The following is a 24,339-nucleotide window of genomic DNA, read 5'->3' on the forward strand; positions in this document are numbered from 1 at the left end:
GTAACCAGAGGCGTCAGTGCTAAGTGTGTTTCGTTTAGGACTTGGACCGGACACATACTGGTGTAGTTGAACACAAGTAAAGCAGCCGTGAAAGAGGCTTTGAGACATGGACAACTGCGATTTGGAGAAGCTGTCAGTCTCTGGAGTGAAGCTCCATCCAGAGTTCACAGCCCAGGTTACTGACTACAGAGTGACAGTGGAGAGTGATGCCAACACAGTGACTCTGGACATCATCACTAGTGACTGCGGAGCTTCACACAGGATTGTGAGTAACTTACTGTCCTCTAAGTTGTTTTTAACTGGTTAACCCACATCCTACCAACTTATTTTTATTTATAAGATATCTATTTGTGTTTGCTTTATTTTGATTACTCTTTGATATGTGTGAATGCACCTTTGTGCTTCTAACAACCATCATAGCAAAATGTTGACTTCTCAAAACATTATTTTATTTCATTTTTATTTTTTTTATGTAGAATACAAACAAAATCATAGAAAATAAAGATGTTAACTTCTCAAAACATTATTTTATTTTATTTATTTTTTATTTTTTTATGTAGAATACAAAAAAAAGTAAAAGAAAAAATAAAGAAAAAGAGAATGATCATACCAACAAGTGGACAGTCAGAAACAAGAAGTATTTATATACAATGAAAAGCATAAGAAAAATAAATTGTCGAACACTTGATGCCTTGATTTACATATTTGAAATTATTCGTTATTTAATTAATGTCCTCTGAAGAAAAATAAGATTATTATTATTCTTGTTAGTGACTCGAGAGCTAATTCCCATGGCTGTTACCTTCACTGATGGGATGATTATCATATTCATATAAGGACTGTCAATCAATACAATTATTTAATTGCAATTAATCTCATGATTGTCCATAGTTAATCACGATTAATTGCACATTTTTGTTCAAAATGTACCTTAAAGGGAGATTTGTCAAGTATTTAATGCTCTTTTAAACATGGGAGTGTACAAATATGCTGCTTTATTCAAATGTATATATTTATTATTGTAAATCAATTAAAAACACAAAACAATGACAAATATTGCCCAGAAACCCTCACAGGTACTGCATTTAGCATAACAAATATGCTCAAATCATAACAAACTGCAGCCCAACAGGCAACAACAGCTGTCAGTGTGTCAGTGTGCTGACTTGACTATGACTTGCCCCAAACTGCATGTGATTATCATAAAGTGGGCATATCTGTAAAGGGGAGTCTCGTGGGTACCCATAGAACCCATTTTCATTCACATATCTTGAAGTCAGAGGTCAAGGGACCCCTTTGAAAATGGCCATGACTGTTTTTCCTCACCAAAATTTAGCATAAGTTTAGAGCGTAAATCTTGAAAGTTACAGTTAATTTGCATGTGCATTGTGTAAAACGAAAATAGACACATAAGGAAATCTGTCCGCTGCATCTGTGTCTGTCTCCTTCAAAATGACTGACAGAGTGCCCCTATGATATCAACAAATAGTTCCATCTATTAAAACTGCATAGGCGTAATGGGTGCTTTTGACTGGTTGTCGCCCAGGACCCCATACATTGGTACTTTAAAAAAGCACTAATTACGTTAGAAACAGGAAACAATGATATGAAGTCTCCAGGCACAAATTGATTGAAGTCATGAAAAATTGGAATGATAGAATAAAGCACCTGTGATATGACAAAAAGTAGACCGCTGGTGTCTACGAGGACCCCAGTTGGGATTAAGGTTAATCTAGTAAAACTAAACATAAAATTTAACCCTGTTTTTCTTTATATTTCAGCTCTTTGGTGACGGTTCCAGCACTATTAACCTGAATGTTGGGTTAAACAGAGTAGAAATTGAGGTGGTAGCTGAGGATGGCACCATAAAGAAATACTGTGTGGAAATCACAAGGCTGTCTGCAAAGATTGTAGAACTCAGTAATCTGGTTTTGGAAGGACATATTCCACTTCATCCTGCATTTTGCACCAACATATATGAATATGATAGTGAGTACAGACTTCACCTAACACTATGACACAGTATGTGTTTCTGTAAGCCAGTTGTGTTAAAGTTATTGAGACATTATTTCACATTAATTAACAATATATTTATTTGCAACACAAACAGATTTGAAAAATGTAAAAAATGTACAGTAATATATATTAATTCATTTAATTTATTAGTTAATTTACTTGCAGAAATATGGTAATACATATGTTTATTATATTATAGGGGTATATACAATGTGTTTTCTGTGTCAGGACAGGAGAATCAGTTGGTAAAATTTCCATATAAGGTGCTTAGGGTTTATTTGTGTGTTTATTTATCTCTCTCACTGTAAACTGTTTTTCTGCAGGTTTTGTTCCCTTTCATTGTAATGCTCTGACCCTGCTTCCAACGGTGCCAGACAGAAACATAAAAGTGACAGTGAATCAGGGAGATCGCTCACAGCCAGTCCCTCTGAATTTTGGAGACACTGTGGTGGAGGTCTCAGTCTGTTCAGCAGATGGCAGTAATTCACAGGTAGGACGAGACATGAGTAGAGGACGGCTTTATGTGCCACACTAAATTGTTGACATTATATTTCAGAACATATACACCTTCATAGCTTTGCTGTTCCCCTAATTACATACCAGGAAAGTAATGTTGCATTTTAAAGCTTCTCACAAACTCTTAGTTGCTCCATGTTCCTAAATAATAGCATATAAGTCAGATTTTTAGAGTAGAGTTTGTTCGGGTCATTTTAGGTTTCATACTGCTGTGTTGGCACTAAACCTGCCGTCCCTCTGACTCTGTCAGGTGTACACACTGTTGGTGACTCGAGAGCTAATTCCCATGGCTGTGACCTTCACTGATGGGAAGCAGCAGCTGAAATATGAATGTCCAGTATCTCTGACTGCTTTTTATAGACCCGTATCTATCAACCACAGGTAAGACTTGACTAGGAAGACACTAAATATGAGAAGATATTAGCAGTTGTAACAGTGGTTATCTCCTTTATTATATTCGTATTAGGACTGTCAATCGATAAAATAATTTAATTGCGATTAATCTCATGATTTTCCATAGTTAATCGCGATTAATCGCACATTTTTTTAGTTGTTCAAAATGTACCTTAAAGGGAGATTTGTCAAGTATTTAATACTCTTATCAACATGTGAGTGGACAAATATGCTGCTTTTTGCAAATGTATGTTTATATTTATTACTGGAAGTCAGTTAACAACACAAAACAATAACAAATATTGTCCAGAAAAGCCCAACAGGCAACAATATTTTTCTAAATGATAAATGGCTAAAACAAGTACTTTAGGGTTGATGTAATAGTAAAATAAAAAATGTACAATTGATTAAAGTAAAATACATTAAACCAGCAATCGGTATTGGATGCAGAGTCTCAGTTTGTCTTTTTCTAATTCCCTAATTTAGGAATTGCAAATTTATCACTAGAGATTAATAAGGTAGTATTCTTTTTTTAGTTTATTATATTCTAATTTATAAATGGGTACAAACTCATCAGGGGTTAAAAAAAAAAAATGAAGACACTTTTAAAATATCAGCTTCAAATGTGGATCTACAGTTGATTTTAGCATGACGATAAAGAGAAAAACTTGAATTAATGTAATCTCACTGCTTTAAAAGTAATGCAAGGAGGACATCCACAGTGTCTGGTTCACTCAAGACACTCACCTCACCAATCCCACTCAGTCTCTCTGCTGGACTAATTATATACCTCGCCAATATTCTTGTTATATATTATACTTGAGATGTAGCATAAACTATGCACATACTATGTCCAGATCTAACTGGTTCTCCTGTGGATTTGCAGTGACCCAAAGCACATCTTCTCGAGGCCTTATATTGAGATGCTGGCACGAAGATCAAAAGTCGACCCACTTAGCGATTGTCCTCTGGGAGACGACTGGAGGGTTGTTGAACTGGACCTTGACAGGAGGATGTCGGCTGCTCTGGTCAAGTGTTTCTTTACTTACAGAGGTGAAGTTTGGAGTCTTAGCTCCTCAAAGAGATGTTGTGAGCTGCTGTGGAGGCAGAGCTCTTACTGGTCATGTTAAAGGTCAGTGAGTAGTGAAATAAAAAAAGAAAAGCAAGTGGTATAGAGAGGAGGAAGGTAATAGCTTGCTAACCTCCCAAGGCCACGAATTTCACATTGATCAAATAGTAAAAAAGAAGTCATTGCCATTTCATGGTTCCTCTTCGACCATGTTGTTAACCTGCACCTGATGCTTTGACTCCACCGTTGAGATTTTTCTTGATCAGTTGAATTATTTTTCTGCCTCTGCAGCACCTCTACCTCTAAGACAAGCTTATATAACTACATCGTTAACATGCGAGTAGGTACACTCTTCCCTTACCTCTCAACAGTCCTGATTACACTCCCTGTACTATCATGTAACAAGATGTTACTGTAGACAACTATTATGTTACTTTAATGAGGGGGATATTATTACTTAACTAAGACCTTGTGTATCTAGGCTGCATTTTACATCAGGCCTCCTTTGAGCTTTCGCCTGCTTAGTCAGACGACTAATTGATTTCTGGACAACCGAGACCTCTTTCTAATTGATTTTACAGTACAGAAAGTGCCACCAGAACAACACGTAATAGACTTGTTTACAACAGTAGTTAAATGCATTTGTTAAAACTCAATTTGAAAGAACTTAAAAAGCAATTCTTTGTTGAGGTGTGTTAATTAAATTGACAGTTCAATTCATTCTGTATAGAAAGACACAATCACTTGTTTAAACTGGTCACAGATGTGTCATTTAAAGCTGCAGTGGGTAGAAATGGAGCATATATGATTAAAAAAATATATTTTTATAAAACGGTCACTATATCCTGACAGTAGTGCATAAGACAGGTAATCTAAAAAAAAGCATGTTCCTCTGGTGTCCTCCGGTGCTCGTAATGGCATCTGCAAGATTTCACAGACCGGTAGAAAACAACCAATCAGAGCTGATCTGGAGTCTGCCGTCCAGCTGCCGTCTATGAGAGCCGGCTGTCAATCACTCGCGGACTCCGACCAAACGGTCAAACTAGGCAGCGCTGATCAAATATGAATCAATATTCTGTTACTATAATGCCTATTTATCCCCTCAAATGTTTTCAGAATCATCTTGTAGTCTACTGTTTAACTGTAAAATGATAGTTTGTCACCCGGAAGCCGTGTTAAGATCTGTTGAGGAAATACCAAGCACCGCCCACCAGCCAGAGCACAGCCAATAGGAATGCTCTCTCTCTGAACTTGCAATATGCTGAAAGGTTATTATGGAATTTTTGCCCAATGATGCCAAAAACGTGTTGCCCACTGAAGCTTTAAGTGGACTATTCTATTAAACGTGTCAGTAGTGGAGGACAACACTATGTACTACCCTTCTCTAGTGTGTGATAAATTGTGTCTTTGATGTTCTTTTAAAGGATGTGACAGTGTGATGAAACTGTCTGAGCTGGGGTCACACTGTCTGGACTGTCCACACAAGCCCACAGGGGACCTGGATGCAAAGGTCAGAATGAAAGATTAAACTGCGCTCTGCCAGAATCACTGCTATCGACCTTGACTCCGCTCATCCTTTATTTACAATCAGCAGCGCTCCCTTTACAGTGACTAAGTGCTGGTTTAACTTCCACAGTAAAGGTATCTTGTGTTTGTGGGTGGATAAAAGTGCACATGAGGTAGGGATGCAGAGGTGTGTCAGTGTTTTTTTGCATTTAATTAATTGTTACCATACCTCGACTTATAAAGAACCCATCTCTTTATATCAAATAGACACACCAGGTCAATGCAGTTGAAAGCTTTGATTTTTTATTGATTGAATCAGGTAAACACATCTCTTTTGTGCTCATTTTCAGGATGTCACAGAGACTGATTGGTATAAGAAGCACTTTGCATCATCCAGTTTTTTGGAGATCGAGACTAAACACACTTTGGAGGTAATAAATCTGTTTTACTTCACATTATCAGTATACAAGTGTAAAATTAAACTACATTACCTTAGAACATGAAGATGATTCTTTTTAAGGCTTATTTAGCTTTATTTTCCCTAATTGTTGTTTGTTTAATCCTACATTTTAAAAGTTATTCCCATTTTGCAGAGTAAAGATCCAATTCAGACAGTCAAAATCACTGTTTTTGTCCTTGTGATACTGATACTGTTATATGAATTAAACCTGTATTGCCCTGAGGGGACTTTGCTTTGCACAAAGAGCATTAAAGACTATCAAGAAAACATGGACAACCATATATGACAGCACATAATATAACATACATCATGCATCATAAAAACATCATACAATTTGGGAAGTAAATAAAGGACATCAGGTGCTAGTTCAAAAAAGTTCACATTCTCACGTCTTCCATTGTGTTACATATTGACACACATAGTACAGAAACAAAGATGATAAATAAAAGTGGGTGAACTATGATGATCAAATTTAAATCACCAATAGTCTTTAGAAAACTTTTCTCCCCTTGAAAGTTTGTTTAATACCACTTAATAATATGAGATAATCTTTTTTGCTTTACTGCTTGGCGTGTTGCACTTCATTGTTTTCTCTGTCTACTTCAGGTGCGTAACTGGGAGAAAAGACTGCAGATGACAGAAGGAGAAGAAGATGTGGATAAACTGTGTGCCTCGGCCCAGAATCACCTGAAGTTCTACCGGCAATGTCAGCCAAAACCAGGTATGTACAGCAGCACACCCCAAACCAAGAGTGTAGGATCAGAAATGAAAGGGAAGTCAAGTAATCAATGTCAAAGTCAAAGTCTATTGGCAACTTGTAAAGAGTGATAAACCATATTTCCTCCTACTAAAATATTTGATACACCCCCCTGATTCCAATAACCGTCTCACCCCCTACAATTTTATACGAAAAGTTAAAACAAGATAAAACTTTGATTGACCGCGAAGCTACTCCAATGTTTTTACTGTTTCTTACTCTCATCTTATTTGTAACTCATGTTGACTGTGGTGAAGCCAAAGACAATTTTTCCACATTGTGGACAATAAAGTTTCTAACTAACTAAACTAACAACAGAAATCTGCCTTGCATCACATGCTCCAAACAATCACACACACACACACACATATCCCACAATCAAAAATGTCACATCATGTGATCAATATAAAGATCAATATATGTAGAAATATAAATTCTCTGTAGATATCATACTCCATATTACCATATCTGCACTAAAATGCAGGTTAGTCTGTCTAAATTACCCTCACTTTAACAGTTTCTTTTGTATTGTATTTAAATAACAAAACCGTCTGGTGAGTATTGAAATGCTCCCCTGGCCAGTGGACAGAAGAGTCATTTTCCTTGTCGTGCCTCGGCACAGCAGCTCAGCTTCAGTCATTAAAAAATACATGAAAATGGGCTAGTTAGCGGTTAGCCTTGGAGCTTCCTCCTCCATCTGACGTGCCAGGCACTCAAGTTACTGCTCATAGTTTCTCAGCTCACTTGTGCCTCGCTAATTGTTTGATGAGAAGTGACATTGGAGACTGATCCCAGATGACTGAATGAAAGTCATTGGACCTGAACAGAAAAGTCACACTAGAGAGAGAGAGAGAGAGAGAGAGAGAGAGAGAGAGAGAGAGAGAGAATGGGGGTGAATGGTGTGAGATAGGGAGCAATAGAAACCGCTGACCTCTTAAAATATAAACAAGTTTGTTCACTTGTACCGGATCGAGCTACATGGAGGACAATGAAGTGTAGTTCAGTCTGACCTCTTATGTTGTGCAAAACACAAAGATCAATATTGGAGCTCTTGAAACATATTTCATTTTTAATATTAAGAGACTGTATACTGCATATACTATATATACACAATAGGTGCATGCTATATGTGCAAAGACATTTTCATTAGTTGAGTGGACTTTTTTAAAATCGAATATATATATTAGATACAGAAATCTTTGAAACGATTGGCGAAAGTGAATTTTAAAACAGCAGCAGCTACAGATTCGGGTTTGTTGGAGATGTTTTGTAATATTCTCTGGAATATAAAGGCTGTGACATCAGTGCAGTCTGACAGATAAAGGGCGCTCTTGCCAAGGGAAGCTGCACTCTGAATATTTCATGCAAAGTGCAATCACTCGTAAGCGAAAGAGAGAAGGCGGCCAAATAGGATCCTTTTATTCCTCTTTATGCAGTGTACTGTGAAGTGTTTGTGCTTGAATGAAACAGAAACACAGTTTCAAACAGTAGGGGAAGAGTTTAAACTTTTTCATGAGAGCGTAACATGGGAATGAAACTGACAATCATTATTACTGAAATGAAAGTAAAACCTTTTCATTCACAGCACCTGTCATTTGGTTTCTGTCGCCTAATTTAGTTGGTCATCTAATTATTTGTTCTTTTGTATTAGATCTTTGTATCATAAATGATTCTGGGCTTTTTGTGGCAGACACATTCTTACATTTTCATACAGTTAAAAGTGCAGTCGATTAGTTTTAGTCGTTTTGGTCTTAGCTGACTGAGATTTCTTTAGTTGATTAGTCGTTTTTTTATGCTTTTTTCACGCCAAATGACTTATTTTCAAGACACTTATGAGCTCATCTCTGGTAAACACAAGATTTAAAGTGGTGCTTTTGTGTGATTCTTTGTGGAGAAACTCAGTTTCACAGATCTGTCGATTAAATCAACTAATCGATTAGTCGATAAAATCGTATGAGTGTTAGTCGACTAAGAATTTCTGTGGTCAAGAACAGCCCTAATAATATAAAATGATCAACATATCAATACGAAATACTCAATAGTTTGTTGCCGGCTTCCCAGTGTGTAGTTTTTGGAACAAAACCTCCCCGTCCGGCTTCCATTGCAGTCCACAAAATTCGAAAATTGGATCCACAAGGCTTAATAAGCCTCATTCTCAAACCAATAAAGCAAATAACAAAGTAGTGTAAGCTAACTTAGCTAACTCATCTCTAATGTTACAATGGGCTCTTAGTTTTTTATGTCAGTTACATTTAATCCATGACAGGCATGATAAACTATACAGTATAAAGGTGTTTATTATTTAAAGTAAATCAAAACGTAAACCTGGTGTTGCCTGTAATACAAAGCAGGTAATACGGCCACTGTGAACTGTTGTTTTTCAGCTCTATATTGATGCAAATGATATGTATATATATGTAGTATAGGCAAATACTGTCTGGTTTTGTTGTCTGATGTGTGCATATTATATACCACATTATTTGCTTCTCACATTTCCACAGGGGATGTTTTTCAGTATGAGGATGGCCAGGATTGCCTGAATAGCCTAAAGCAGGCTGCTGTCCACTATGCATCAGCTATCAGACTCCGCTCCAGAGAAGCCAGACTCCACTTCCTGCTGGGTCTCGTTCTGGAGGAGCAGCACTACGCTACAGCGATGTACGGCCTCCAGAGGAAGGTAGAGTCAGGAAATGTTCTGGGGAAAGACAAGGGCTGCGGCCGAATAGTTTCTTTTGCTTAGGAAGGTTCCTAACTGAGTGAATTGACCTGGAAGTAGTAAAATGTTTCTTACAGCAGCTGAAATCAACTCAACCTCTCACCTTTTCATCTATTCACCTCCAGACTGACAAAAACAGAGGTGAATTAAGCGATGCCAAATCAGCAGCACGGCAGGATGACATCCTGGCCGTGTGCAAGCTCCACGGTTTCCTTGGCACGCCCACGGTGGAGAATCAGCTGCAGGCTTTGGATAAAGAGTATCAGCAGCTCAAAGAGCAGGGGCAGTCCAGCAAAGCAGACTATGTTCAGACACTCTGCATCTGGTTCTCCAATAAATCTGGCAAGGTAGCTGTGCCATGAGTTGCTTTAAGTTTACTTCACTTGCTCTAATTAGGAGCATCAGTGAAATGCCTAAAAAGTAAATGTCAAAGAGGGACTTGAATGGTTAGATAGATAGATAGATAGATAGATAGATAGATAGATAGATAGATAGATAGATAGATAGATAGATAGATAGATAGATAGATAGATAGATAGATAGATAGATAGCTCTCTCGCTGTGTATCTGTCCCTCTTCCACATCAGAACACACCAGGAAACCTGCTGTATGGCTTGTGACTGGCCTGATAGGTGTACAGATGTGCAACCCCTTTTGTAAGCAATGTTCAAAACACCTGAACCTTAAATAGTGGAATAAATACACTGTTTTATGTTAGGTGTTTTTTTTTTCATAGCAGTCAGTTTGACCTGTCACAGTAGGAAAAGAACAGGTGTAATCAATAACATTAAGAGCAACTATATCCATTTAGATTTGCAGTGCCAAAATAATTGTTAGCACTAGATTTTTATGTAGCTTGTCGAACTCCCTCCTTTCTTGTTGCAGGATAGCGGTGCAGCTGTTCGGGATCAGGAGGGCTGTGTCCACTGGGCCCTGATGAAGTACCTGGACGCCTGGTCTCTGAGTCCTGACAGCTGGGAGTACAGCCTCCACGTAGGAAGGCTGCTGCTGCTGCTGCCGGGGAGGAGCAGGGAAGCCCTGCAGCACCTCCAGAGCGGACTGGCACTGCGCCCGCTACATCCTCCTCTCAGGTCAGGTCATACAAGTATTGTTGGTAGTAAAAGCAGAACTTGTATTGTGTCAGTAGCTGTAATAGTTATAATACTGACCGTCATTCATAGAAAACTTTCAGCGATCAATCTTGAAATTGATTCTAAAACTCAATATGAGCACACAATCATGTATTTCAGTTCCTGTTTAAAACCTAAAAGCAACCTTTTGTTCAATGGAGCTCAAGTACTGACTTGTTGCTAAAGCAGGAATAGAGTATAAAGAGGCGAAAGCATGCATATCCTTTTCTGTGTCATTATTACATAAAAGCAACCTGCTCTTCAAATGTTCGCTATCCTGTAACTCCTACACAATATCATATGATCATGTAGAAAAACAGGAGTAACACGTGTGATACGCGGCCTGGCAGTTCAACGGGGTAAATGTGATCTAAAGCTACGGAGTTAGAGCTCTTCAACATCTCCCCCTGTGTTGCGTTCATGTTCTCAGATTCTTCACGGGGCTGGCTCTGCTGCAGCAGGAGGAGAAAGCCTCCGAGGACACGGAAAAGGAGGCTGCTCTGTTCTTACAACAGGGACTGGAGCACTTTGTCAGGCAGCGCTGCAGCGAGAGGTTTGCATTTGTCTGTGTCTGTGTGTGCATGGTGGAGTTGGAGGTGGATGCATTCAGCGAGAGATTGAGAGAGTGTGAGGTCATGACGGTATCCGTAATATACCAGGATGTTCTGTTGAAGCCTGCAGGAGGGAGAGTAGGCCGTCACAGTCTGCAGAAACACATTAACATCGACTACGCTGTCACCTGTACTGTACATACCTTTTTTAAGAAAGGCACATTTTAAAGTCTAGATTTGGGTTTTCCACTAACCACCATCTTTGTCAGTCACTGGAGCCAGACAATTTAAACTTGGGCAAAACACAAAAAATCTGAATTTGAAGTGGAGAAAGTTTGGGTGAAGATTTAGAGATCTGATTCTTGAACAAATTGCTTTGGGATTTATAATCAAGGAGCTCCTGCCGTTGCCTTGGATTTGTTTGTTTTGCTTGTATGTAAGTTCATCATGGTCACCACACTTTTTCATCTCTACAGCTGGGTGGAGCAGGATCCATCAGACCCAATCTCAAGCTTCAACACACAGTTCCTGCGAGGTCTTCTCACTCTGGGCCAGCTGCAGCAGAGAAACACGCTGTCTGGGAAGGATATGAGTGCAGAGCAGGTCTATCACACGTACGTTACCAAGGAAAAGTCTCAACATTCACATGAGTATGACCCAGTTTAATAAGTGCATAAAAACCCTGTTTCTGCTTGTCTCTGTGCTGGAATGCTTCAGTGTAGCGGTGCTGGCTGCCCAGAGTGTGTGTCGGTGTGTGTGTCGTGGCGAGGCGGAGGGGCAGCTGGAGTGGGTGCTCCTGGATGCTCAGTTTGCCCTGCTGCAGAGGCTGATCCAGCAGGGTGAGCGCCAAGCCAGGCCTGGCATCGAGAGGCAGTCCCTGGTGGCGAAGAGATGCCAGGCCCTCACGGCTCTCATACGCCTCACCTCCATCGCCCCCTGTCAGGAGCTGCTGGACATGCAGGAGAGGGTAAGAGAGTTCAGTTTCAACAGTCTGTTTTAGTTTGCTCTTTTGGAAAGTTGACAAAACCACATAACTCTGCCAGTACTTTGAGAGCACCATATCATCCATATATTGATGTCCATAAGTGCCTAGTGTGACAAGGAAATCAGACTTGTACCTATCGCTCGTGCCGCTGTGTACAGGCATGCCAGCTAGCAGTGGTGACCACACCGCGGGACAGCCACGCCCTGTGTCTCCTGGGTCTGGCACAGCTGGCTCAATATGACAACAACTCAAATTCAGACATGTCAAAGGAAGCCATAACTGGTGCCTGCCTCAGCTTCCAGGCCAGCATTGAGCTGGAACACAAGACTCAGAGCAGAGAGCCACCTGAACAGCTGAGCAGTGAGTCTGCATAGTGTGCTATACTGTCTTTTGCATGCAGGGCATTGGATTTATGACATGGCTATCTATATGGTAACCTGAGCAACTCCCAATTGATAAATGTGTCCCTGCTGTTAAACAAACACTTTACATTAAACAGTTATGACAGGCTTTTGGAAATGAGCTGTTCGCCCATATTAACCAACCCCTGTTTGCTCAGAACAACGGTGGTGGCAGGACCGGCAGGAGGTTGAAAACGAGAAACCTTCCCAGCAGTCCACCACCCAGCCAGCAGGAGTGAAGGGGCCCTCTGACACCAGTGTGGCCAAGAGAGGCGCTAAGGGGGGCAGAGGAGGGCCTGGTCAGTTGCGGCCGTGTGTGGCAGCAGCTGTATCCAAAGCTCCTGCTCCTCCCCCTCCAGCACCCATCAAGGGAGGGAAAGCTGCTCAGCCTCCAGCCAAAACCCCTGCAGCCAGGTGAGTCACACTGGTAGCGTTTGGCCGACCTGTTATGTGGTTGTCTGTGGATGTTTGTTCGCATTTATTTATTCACAGAATATTTCCTGTGGATGCTTACTTTAGTCAGTTCTACCCTGCTTCATATTCAAGTCAAGTACAGTCTTTTACTGTTTGTCAATCTGGGTAGCTTCACTGTTTCCCTGTAGAAGCTGTATGAAAAGTGAATTCTTTGAATCAAGGAAGTAGGGCTGCAACTAACGATTATTTTTATTAGCGATTAATTTTCTCTATTAATCGATTAAACGTTTGGTCTATAAAATATCAGAAAATAGTGAAAAATGTCCATCCCAGTTTCTCAAAGTCCAAGGTGATGTCTTTAAATGTCTTGATTTGTCACTTTAAAACCCAAAGATTTTCACTTCAATATGATATAAAACGGTAACCTGACCCGCCAGATGGTTTGATTTTTGTGTGATATCTATGTGATTGTGATTGAGAATGTGTATGTGTGTGTATGTGTGTGTGTGTGTGTGTGTGTGTGTGTGTGTGTGTGTGTGTGTGTGTGTGTATGTGTGTGTATGTGTGTGTGTGTGTGTGTGTGTGTGTGTGTGTGTGTGTGTGTGTGTGTGTGTATGTGTGTGTGTATGCATTATCTAAACTAAAACTCTGTGTCTCTCAGAGCTTATGTATTATATGTTCTCTCCTATAGGGGGAGAGCTGGAGCAGCAGCCAAATCAGATAGATCAGCTAAAGCTTCCAACAACGGTACTAAACCCCAGCTCCCCACCAACAAGTCTAAACAGGACTGTTGCCCCGAGACTGTTGAGACAGCGGCAGGTAAGGCGTGACAGAAGCATTGAGAGTGACATGCATAGACCATAGACTGTATATAAGAAATGGACATAGTCACTGTTACGTCACCCATTGATTTGTGGACTACAGTTTTGAAGCCTCGAGTTCGGCATTTTGGCCGTCACCATTTTGGCCATTCTTTTAGCAACCAGAGGAGTCGCCCCCTGCTGGGTATTAGAAAGAATGCAAGTTTAAGGCACTTTAGCATTGGCTTCACTTTTCAGACTCTGAGGTAGCCCACTGATATAGATGGGTGAAAACTTTTCTTCCTCAAAGTCTTCATGATTTGAGAAAAACAAATATCACTATATATTAAATTCACAATTGAATTGATAACTGTTGAAATGTAGATGATGTGTCACATTGCATCATCAAACCTCGCACTGTTTCAGGTGCAGCAACTTTTCTTACACTTTTTTTGCCACGTAAACATTAAACAGGTCAAGTATGAAATAAAAAAAATAAAATCACAATTATGTCATTGTGAAACGTCATATATGAGACATCTTTTAGCGTCTTTTTCTTCCTGGTTTGGTCAAAGGAGCCAGTTATACTTTCTGTGTGTATTCAGTGACTGCTGTGGAAGACAGAGCGAGCAAGTCCAGTCCGGTGAACCGCAGGTCTCATATCTCACGGCTGGGTCTGGCCCGGGCACTCTCCCGCTCTGCAGACACCCAGGACCAGGCAAAGCAACTCTACCAAGAGGTCATCTCCATGGCACCAGGGGTCAGTGGTTATCTGCTATGTTTAGATTCCGGGCACTTCCTCAATTTTTTTATAATGCAGCTTACAAAGGTTCTAAAATAAAATAAAATAACGTCACCAGTCTTCTTGCAACGTGCAAAAGTTGTGAGTAAAATAGTCATTTATAAAGATTTACAAGCGGTTGGCAGATGGATTTCCTTCAATCGATGTAAGACGTTATTAACTGACTGTCTAGGTCCACGATGCCTACGTTGAGCTCGTGCAGCTGCTGGAGCCGTCGGACCCTCAGGCTGCAATGGATGTGTACTGCAGGTTCCCTCTGAAGCCCGTGGCCGAGCAAAACTTCGACGATGCCTTCATCACAGGAGAGATCGTCCGCATGCTGATGACGCTGGAGCTGTACGACCATCCTCAGCTGGGCCCCAGCCTCGAAGCATACGGCAAAGTCATGGGCCTAAGTGATTACTTTTACTATTATTACAAATGCCGTAGACTAGGGGTGTCTCTTAAATCATTTTATATATAGTTATGGTGACAGACTCTCTCAACCTCCCTACAATCGTATTTTGAGGGTAATTAATTTAAAGAAAGAGACATAATGCACAATGAACAAAGTTAAAGATGAATTTGACTGATAGCATTTTCTTTTTCAAATTTTCTGTAGATATAATATTATTATCATGAATTCTTTTGGCCATGATAATCAAAAAATTAAAAATTAAAATTAATTAAAAAATGCGTTGTTTAAATACAGTGTTGTATTGAAATCATACAGCCAAGCCCATGTGAAATGCCATGACATGCTATTTATAGAGATGAATAACATAACCAGCTAGAGTTCATACATGCAGCATGATGTCAGTGTATTATTGCATAAAGTCTCACATGAGATATTTAATCAAATAAAACACAAAATTAAAACACTTCAAAAAACAGGACAGACATTTTGAAATGAAACTCTTAATTTTATATATATATTAATTTCTATTTTATGTAAAGTAATGTTGATGTAGTAACCTGTGGTTGTGTTCGCAGGTTGCATAGAGAAATACATTGACATCTTGGATGCAAAGTCCATGACCAAGCTGCTGATGAGTGTCTATGCCAAGATCCATGACAGACAGGAGGACGATCAGGACCTGCAGGACTTCTTCAGGTTCAGATGCTGGATCCGATAAAGCCTGTAACACTCTAACAAATACCTCTTATCTTTTTGAATCCTCAAGTGTTGCTTACTGTTTACCAAAAGGATTGATGTTGCCGATAAGACTCTCTGTGTTCATAGATATAGTAATCCTCTTGACTTTACTTGAACCTGATGTTATAAATAAGCCATTCATATTAGACAGAGGGCACTGAGAAACTGTTTTTTTTCTCTAAAGGCACATTTAATTTCCCAATAAAAATGACATATAAAATGTGACCATTTTAAAGGGGCTCTACTTAAGAATCAGAAATTGCTTATTAACAGTGACACTTGTGGCCGTTAAGACAGCGTCCTGTCGCTTGCGCTTGTGTTCTCACTACGTAGATGCGAGTGAGCATCGGTCAAAACAGTGAGGCGACACACAAGACTGAACGTGATTGACAGGTAAAACCACAATATCACTATATATTTCACCTGCTTGGCAGTAATATCAGCTTCCCTGTCCAATAGGACGTTTGCCAGCTCGGGGTTTGTTTTGATACGCAAAACCTAACCAAGCTTCCTCCATGAATCAAAGGCCCGGCCTAGTTTTCCCCTCCGACGTTGGTCACATTCCTGTTTTGCAAGACAGGCTTCACCAGATATAACTTTGTTTTTTTGTGCTTCCGTGGAGTGTGTGTTGGAGTCTGAGTTGTGGTGGGGGCTGGTTGTTTGTTGGCGTTAGTTTCACACTGTTAGCCCTGAAGTGGAGCTGAAAATAAAGGCACTTGTGAATGCACATGACGTCACATCAGTTGGGTTTTTACGGAAAAAAAACGGCCCGCATTCTTCACATTAAAAGCAATCTACAGGCTGAGAGAGGAAACCCAGAAAGTCGCGGAAGGTCTCATTTTTTAGGTTATAGCCTGTTCACACATTGGAGATAAAAAGCAATTAAAAGACGTGTAAAAACTTACATACAATCTCTTTAACAATAGACAAAACTGGAGTACAACAACATTCACCAATAGTGCAACAAAAAGACAGGTGTTTTGGTGAGCATCTGACAAAAACGGAAGCAGATAAAGAAATTAAACCTTATGACTTGGCTTATTCGATAATATGGGAAATCACTGTGTTACAGGGTTATTTCTCTGCTCTACAGGAAAACATTTCCTGCAGGGTTCAGCCAAGCACTGCACATTTCTTAGATATTTAGCATTTAACAGACAACACTGCAACAGCAAAACACCAACAAAGGATCTCCAAGTTCATTTGAGTTAAATGGTTTTCTGGGAATAATATAAAGATGAGTATCAAAATTTAGATGGACAGCTGCCAAGACCTGCATTAGGAAATTGTTGTCGTCTGATAAAAGACAATGCAGCCTCATAAAAAAGGCAGTGATCAACACACCGTTGGTGCATCTCTGCGGTCGTGTCTCATCTCGTGTCAGGCTGCGCAGATCTTGACCATCAGTCTTTGTTGTGGTCTACTTCTTCACACCAAGTTGAGTTTGGTGACAATGAGCACGCGGACAGTCTGGTCGAAGCCCGAACACACACACAGGCCCTCCTTGTCGGGGCTCCAGTCCAGGCTGGCGATGGGCTGAGTGGACAGAGTGGCGTTCTGTAAGAGGTTGACGGAGCCAGCTACGCCCACGTCCATGTCGTCTGAGTCCATCTTGCTTCTCTGAGCGGGATACTCGCTGGAAATGACATCAGAAATATTTCATAGATTAGTTTATAGTAAAGACGGAAACTTGATTCTTATGAATCAACCATCATGATGAGTACTTGTGTATCTTGAAATGGAACATTGTAAAAACGAATTACTTACTATTTCCATAGATGTAAGTTGCCCGCTCCCCCTGCAGTCATAAAGATGTCTCTGTTTTGAGGCAGATGCTTCACCTGCCAGATGGTCGACTTGTGAGCCTAAAATAAAGAAAATTAAATTAGTAATGGCAAAATTAATTCCTAGCACCTTTCAAGACACGGTTAACCTGAGTAGGAAACCTCTAAACCACTTTAAGGGAACAGTGTGCAGGATTTAGCGACATCTAGCGATGAGGTTGCAGATTGAAACCTCTCCCGTGTGCTAAGCTTGTAGGAGAACTACGGTGGAGCGTACTGTAGGTCATTTAGAGAATAGCAGAACCAGTGTGTGTGTACGTTGGAAGTGAGTGGTGAAGCAAAAGAGAGAGAGCGGCGGCGAATGTGTGTGAGCAAACAAGTGAGCTAGTGGAGCAGAAGACAGTGTTAGTTTAGCTCTGAGAATATCAAGTGAATGTTCAGTGGAAGCTGCAGTTGCACATCAACAGAGGTTTCCCGTGTCTTGTTTCCCATCGGCCGAGTTGAGCGACGGGGGTTAACTGCGGAGCGAGTAATGTTATCAACTCCGGCCCAAGCAGGAAAAGTTAACACAGTGGTTTGTCCGTTCCGGGCTACTCTAAAAACATGGCGGCCGGCTCCGTGAAGAGGACCCGCTCCCTATGTGGATCTAAACGGCTCATTCTAAGCTAACGGAAACAACGATTCTTATTTTCAGGTGATTACAGACTAAAGAAAACATATTTATCAATATTATATTCCATTTCTGCCAATAAATCCCCCTAAATGTTACACAGTGGTCCTTTAATCTGCTGAGGGTCAAACAATGTGGCTTAAATTCTAATGTCTGCTTAAAGTTATAAGTTATAAGTTATTAACTTAGCCTTTACATATGCAGAACACCTTCAGAAAAATACTTGGAACAGTATTAATGAGTTCATTGAAACCATTGAAACAATATGGTGATGCAACATATAAATACGCAGACATAGAAAAGACAATAAACTACATCTACTTAACAAACTAACAAAAACATAACAAATGGTGCCTTCAGAATCCACTCGCCACTTCCATCTACTGTTCTGAGATGTGTTTTATCATAATATAAAATCCAAAACTTTGTGTTAGACTACACTGAAATATCTGGTGGAACCGTGTGATTCATAGTTGGAGACACTGATGTGCCAACTGTTGATCGCTCAGAAGGACTGGACAAATATTTAGAGAGCTGAGGCCTCTGATCTCTCACACCTAGCAAACACTTGGCGGGCCGGGCCGCGCTGCACTAACGCGGGTTTAAGTGTGTTTTTCTAGCATTCTCCCACAAAAGGCCAAACTTCTCTCTCCTTACCGGCCCCAGTGTCATTTTTGGCCGGTGTCACAAAGCCACAGAGAATATTAGACAAACACAACCCCCAAACACTTCCAGCTGTGAAAGCGGTCGTAACGACGTGTGCCCCCATTTCCCTCCGTACCGTACAAATGTAAAAATAATAATAACGATAATAACCCTTTTGACATTTTTCCCGTACATGGGAGCCAAACATCCGTCTGGCTCTCTCCACCCAGGTCAATTACCTTTTCGGAAACCGAGGCGAAACCCTTGGTCGGGTGTTGGGTCCGCATGTCAAAGACGTGGAAATTTCCCTCCAGTGAGGTGGCGACCAGCTTGTTCATGTTGATGTCTTTCCTGTCGAACTCCACGCAGCATACCTGGTCATGACGTGAGAAGAAATAACAGTGACTTCCTGGACATTTATCACATGGCACGGCTCCAACGCAAACTATTGTTTCTATCGTTGAAATGGACATAACGACCCCTGGTGGGATCACCTACATTCACGAGATGATGAAGACTGCAGTGCTTTATATGTGGCGGAATCATGCATTCACCTCAGGCGTCCCCTGTGGTTATACTGTATGTACAGTCTAACTGGGAAGTCATTCATCAGCTCTGTCCCTGTTTGTGTCTACATTATGAGTCAAGTGCAGGTTGCAAAAGAAATAATGTATGTTTGGACAGATTATCTTAATAAAAACATCAGTTTGAAATATGAGTACTACTCTTTGTGTTTCAGTGCCGGGACGACTGAATCACTCCCATTTCTTTTCAGACATGGTTGTAATTTCCTTGCTGTGGTGCCACACTGTCTACACGACTAAAGAAATCAAGAGGAAAATCTTTTCCTGCATCAACATCACAAAGATCACCTGCCGCAGGGGTGGCCACACTACGTATTAGCAGATGTTTTACCATTTCAACACAAGTGTTCACCTCACCCCATTTTTAATGTTGGTTTCCCACCGTAGAGACATATTCCGTAGGTCAAAGAGTTTGATGTCCCCGTTGTCGTAGCCAGCACACACACAGCGGTCCTGATCGTTGAAGGCGTGACCTGTAATGAGAGGGGAATGAACAATCCTTTCATTCATGATGGTACAGGAACACTTCCATGTGTACTTGGAAAGCAGGTGTCTGAATCCGGACTGGTTGCATTTCTAAAACCACCACGATTATCTAACAGTTGTGGTACTTTCAAAAGCTGAAAACTTATATTTCACGCACCAAATGCAACAGTCCAGCAGTCCCTCTTGGTTTCTCCTTCCATGGGCTCCATGTTGGCTACAGGCGAATCCTTCTGTCTGGGATCCCACACCTTTACTGTCCCTGTAACATCCAAGGACATTTGACATTCTACCTGATTTCTTTCCGTTCTTTGAAAAGGTTTTAATTGTAGACTACATTAAACTTTCATATTGCTCTTACCGTCTCTGCTTCCAGTGACTATCTCAGGTGCGCCATCACCAATCCCCAGGCCGCCAACGGCATCAATACCATTTACTATCTCTTTGTGGGCCTTCACAGAGTACACTGGCACTTCAGGCATCTCCAGATTCCTGTGGACAACAGAAACATCTGCACTGAAGGAACCAGTAGACTTCAGCATCAGTGTGACCTCATTTTCAATTCAGCCAGACAGCAATTCATCTTAAAAAATATTGAATATAACTAAGAAGCCAATTATAATTGTCCAATTGAGCCTTTGGAAATCAAACAGCTTTCATTTTACACAGATGGTGTGACATAAGTGGATGTGGACAAAATACCATATATTGAGATTTCCATCGAAATCCCCAGTTGCTATGTGTCTTTGTTGCAGAGAAGTGGCCCCAAACGTCCCACACTTTATGGGTTTAGGTTTCTCTACCTGAAACACATGAGAGGTTTTGTTTAGCTCCAAGAATGGGACAATGCAACAAGCAGTGAGAAAGCAGTAAGGAAATAACACCATATACACATTTTTGGTTCAACCTTGAGCAGTTTGTTAAGTCTAGATACGTATGAGAGAAATGAGAAATGTCTGTGACAGTTTATTAAATTGAAATTACTCAGATACAATCAAACTTTGACCCAGTAACCAAAAATGTAGAACTAAGCATGATTAGTCCAGACCAGAGTCTACTGCAAGGTCTTATATTTCTTCACCAAAGTAAGCTTCTGAACCCTTCCAAGCTTCTCTACACTCATGAAGTGAGCATTTTCTTATGTTGACTCTCATTCAGCTGTACCTTGATGTCTGCTAGATGTCCATAACATACAGTATATACTGTACCCTTAAGAACATGTTGCCAGTTCGACGCTCAAAGGTCCTTCTTTATTAGTCGTGCTACACTCATTGCCTTTTTTTTTTCTGTTGTGTAGTAAGTAACATTTGCCATCAGTGGTGGCAGATAAATGTATTAGTCCCACACTATGACATTTAACTGAATGATGCAAAATAACATCATTTGTTATGTTCTAGATGTACGCTACCAGAACGCATGTAGGAGGTAACGAATTCAAGAAGGAGGGCCTGTTGCCAGTACAAAGCTTCAATTATTATTATACAATTAAATCTTATTGTGATTTGTTATGTTGTTTTATTTAATAGTGAATGCTTTTTGTGCTTCTATTTTGGTGCTTTTAATGGTTTTGTGAAGAAAGGGAAGATAGGGTTTTTAAGTTTCTTTCTGTTGTTTTTCATTTGCAGGATGTCTTAGGTTTTCTTGCATATTGATTTAGGGATTCTGTACATGTTATGTGTGATTGTCCTGTTTTCTATGACATCATGTTGAAAGTAGGTGTTCACATGTTAAATGTTTATCCCTTGGATTGTTTTGTCACCCATATCCATAAATAAAATACTTAAAGGTCCCATATCAGGCTAATTTTCAGGTTCATACTTGTATTTTATATTTCTACTAGAACATGTTTACATGCTGTAATGTTCAAAAATATATTTATTTTCCTCATACTGTCAGCCTGATTATGCCTGTATTCACCCTCCGTCTGAAACGCTCCGTTTTGGCGCATTTTGACGGAATTGCATTGCTGGGCAACAGCTTGGGTCCATGTGTACTTCCTGTCAGCTGATGACATTCACATCCACTGCAACCAGGAATAAACTGGGACACATTTATAATGTTTACGTTAAAAACTGTGTCAAGGGTCTAAATATTGTATATTTGTGACATCACAAATGGGCAGAAAACCTGACAGCTTGTTTCAAATGCAGAGTTTCTGAATACGGGCTGTGTGTATTTCCCTGTGGATTGAGTGTTTCGATACTTTCACAGTATAAATATAGGACTTAAGCCTGCTTTATAATAAAAAAAAACATGAAAAGCTCACTTTTTTATAATATGGGACCTTTAAAATGACCAGCATAGGCCTGCTGAGTCTGTGCATTGAAGAACATGCTCATTGTTAGCAACCTCTGAGATCCATGTGCTGTTAATTGGTGCTTTATTAAGGACAGGTGACTAATAATAGAGGTCACTGGCTGTCTTCATGTTGATTGTTGCTATGGAGACAGTAACCTAGCAATACCTTTAGATGAGCTAAGGTTAGCTAACCCAGAGATAAGCCTCTTTAAATTATGTATTTCTGAATAAAAACAAGATCAAACAGTAGTAACATGTGTTGTGTACCTCCTTGACCAGCTGAGCCTCTCCGTCCTGCATCTCGTAGATCTGCAGGACTCCGGTTCCTCTCGGGAAGTTTCCCAGACAGACGAACTTGGCGCTGCAGGGGATCCATTTACTGTCAAACACCGTGTAGTTCACACTCTTCTGGATGTGGACGATCATCTGAGGCTTTGCTAGAGGCGACGACATGTTTGCTGTTTGGGGAGATGATGTGTAAAAGGTTGAATTTGTCTAGTAAACGCAAAGTACTGAAGTCTGTGGTGAGAAGTGTGGAGAAAACGCTTCTAATGTAGCTGCTGCTGCTGCTGCTGCTGCTTCGTTGGTGTTTATTGCCAAACCAGCTTGTGGGTGCATTACCGCCACCTACTGGACTGGAGTGAGGAGCAGGAGATTGTGCAGAAACAAAATTAAAAAATTAAATAAAATAATAATACAAAAACATAATAAAAGAAAAAAATAATAATAACGATGAAAACTCTAGATTCGTTTAACTCAGGGGTCTCTTAGCAACCTGAGGCTCTTCAGCTCCTCTCCAGTGGCCCCCTGTGGATTTATAGAAATGGAAATGAATAACTGTTTTTTGTTTACATTTTCATTTTTATTTATCATTGTTGTAGGTCTATGTTACGACGGAGTATTAGGGACACATTGAGGGAAAAAAATAAATCTGAGTTTTTGAGAAAAAAGTCGTAATATTACGAGAATAAAGTCACAGTATTATAAAGTAGTAATTTTACGTGTTATTTCCTATTTTCTCGTAAAGTTATGACTTTATTCTCGTAATATTACGACTTTTTTTCTCGTAAACTTTTGACTTCTTTCTCGTAATATTATGACTTTTTTCTCGTAAAGTAATGACTTTATTCTCGTAATATTATGACTTTTTTTCTCGTAAACTTATGACTTTATTCTCGTAATATTATGACTTTATTCTCGTAGTATTACGACTTTTTTTCTCGTAAAGTTATGACTTTATTCTGGAAACCTCCGATTTTGTTTCCCTCAATGTGGCCCTAATACTCTGCAGTACATTGTCTCTTTGGCCCTCATTGCATTAGACTTATATGCTATATACTTAGACTATAAACTGTGTTACCTTCATCACAATGATCAAATGTTTTGCTGATCCAGACATTTTTTTTTGTTCGCCTAAACTGTCTCTTTTGATAATAAAGGTTGCTGACCCCTGGTTTAACTCAATCAGTTTTTCTTAAAAACTGAATAATTTCACAGTATATGTTATCTATTGTATTCCCCAATATACCTGACAATGAAAAGTCCTGATGTTTTGCCTTCCTTAGTGACTGTAAAAGGTGATTCCTCTGGATACCAGAGAACCCCTAACACTATTAGCACTATTCCCACATTCCATTACTTTTTTTGTTGTTGTTTTCTCTCTCTCTTCATCCACACACTTATGCACTGTATGCCAATTTCCAGGCTTGTCTGTCCCCTTGCAGTTGTGGACTGTTCTGTACGATGCCATATTGTAATGTCAATTTCTCAATTAAAAAAAAAAGCCTCCCAGTTTGCTGATGATCCCAGTCCTCCCAGTCCTCCCAGTCCTCCTGCCATCACCAGTCCTCCTGATCCATCACTAGTCCTCCTGATCCATCACTAGTCCTCCTGATCCATCACTAGTCCTCCTGCCATCACTAGTCCTCCTGTCATCACTAGTCCTCCTGATCCATCACTAGTCCTCCTACCATCACTAGTCCTCCTGATCCATCACTAGTCCTCCTGATCCATCACTAGTCCTCCTGTCATCACTAGTCCTCCTGCCATCACTAGTCCTCCTGCCATCACTAGTCCTCCTGATCCATCACTAGTCCTCCTGATCCATCACTAGTCCTCCTGTCATCACTAGTCCTCCTGATCCATCACTAGTCCTCCTGATCCATCACTAGTCCTCCTGTCATCACTAGTCCTCCTGATCCATCACTAGTCCTCCTGCCATCAC

The 24,339-nt window shown here is 40.3% G+C and overlaps 2 protein-coding genes across 4 annotated transcripts; one reads left to right on the plus strand and one right to left on the minus strand.

Annotated features, from left to right (window-relative positions):
• Positions 1 to 15,642, plus strand: LOC141774455 (uncharacterized). Of its 3 annotated transcripts, XM_074647130.1 has the most exons (20): positions 5 to 265; positions 1,782 to 1,989; positions 2,340 to 2,506; positions 2,783 to 2,913; positions 3,812 to 3,978; positions 5,419 to 5,504; positions 5,851 to 5,931; positions 6,567 to 6,681; positions 9,219 to 9,394; positions 9,559 to 9,780; positions 10,319 to 10,524; positions 10,994 to 11,116; positions 11,591 to 11,728; positions 11,832 to 12,081; positions 12,258 to 12,459; positions 12,659 to 12,914; positions 13,606 to 13,733; positions 14,320 to 14,474; positions 14,689 to 14,911; positions 15,489 to 15,642. In XM_074647130.1, the coding sequence occupies exons 1-20, from the start codon at positions 107 to 109 to the stop codon at positions 15,629 to 15,631; spliced, it is 3,336 nt and encodes a 1,111-aa protein (XP_074503231.1). In that variant the 5' UTR covers positions 5 to 106; the 3' UTR covers positions 15,632 to 15,642. The 3 variants fall into 3 exon arrangements, with proteins under 3 accessions (XP_074503233.1, XP_074503231.1, XP_074503232.1); XM_074647131.1 differs by lacking the exon at positions 5,851 to 5,931; XM_074647132.1 differs by lacking the exons at positions 14,689 to 14,911; positions 15,489 to 15,642 and having other exon boundaries at positions 1 to 265; positions 13,606 to 13,738; positions 14,320 to 14,458.
• On the minus strand, positions 15,394 to 22,701 carry dnaaf10 (dynein axonemal assembly factor 10). The gene is made up of 8 exons (XM_074647133.1): positions 22,383 to 22,701; positions 20,520 to 20,620; positions 20,179 to 20,309; positions 19,978 to 20,079; positions 19,692 to 19,807; positions 18,990 to 19,124; positions 17,419 to 17,516; positions 15,394 to 17,287 (listed from the first exon to the last, which is right to left on the minus strand). Exons 1-8 carry the CDS (start codon positions 22,566 to 22,568, stop codon positions 17,080 to 17,082), a joined length of 1,077 nt encoding a protein of 358 aa, XP_074503234.1. The 5' UTR covers positions 22,569 to 22,701; the 3' UTR covers positions 15,394 to 17,079.
• Between the last annotated feature and the right edge of the window lie 1,638 nt (positions 22,702 to 24,339).

The sequence above is a fragment of the Sebastes fasciatus genome, chromosome 9 (genome assembly GCF_043250625.1).
Source record: "Sebastes fasciatus isolate fSebFas1 chromosome 9, fSebFas1.pri, whole genome shotgun sequence".
NCBI lineage: Eukaryota > Metazoa > Chordata > Actinopteri > Perciformes > Sebastidae > Sebastes > Sebastes fasciatus.

Coding starts and splice junctions, on each gene's coding strand:
- LOC141774455 (XM_074647130.1), top strand. CDS start 107: ATGGACAACTGCGATTTGGAGAAGCTGTCAGTCTCTGGAGTGAAGCTC. Junction 1,990..2,339: donor CAACATATATGAATATGATA/GTGAGTACAGAC, acceptor GTTTTTCTGCAG/GTTTTGTTCCCTTTCATTGT. Junction 12,915..13,605: donor GCCAAAACCCCTGCAGCCAG/GTGAGTCACACT, acceptor TCTCTCCTATAG/GGGGAGAGCTGGAGCAGCAG.
- dnaaf10 (XM_074647133.1), bottom strand. CDS start 22,568: ATGTCGTCGCCTCTAGCAAAGCCTCAGATGATCGTCCACATCCAGAAG. Junction 20,080..20,178: donor AGTCACTGGAAGCAGAGACG/GTAAGAGCAATA, acceptor TGGATGTTACAG/GGACAGTAAAGGTGTGGGAT. Junction 17,288..17,418: donor AACTTACATCTATGGAAATA/GTAAGTAATTCG, acceptor TGTCATTTCCAG/CGAGTATCCCGCTCAGAGAA.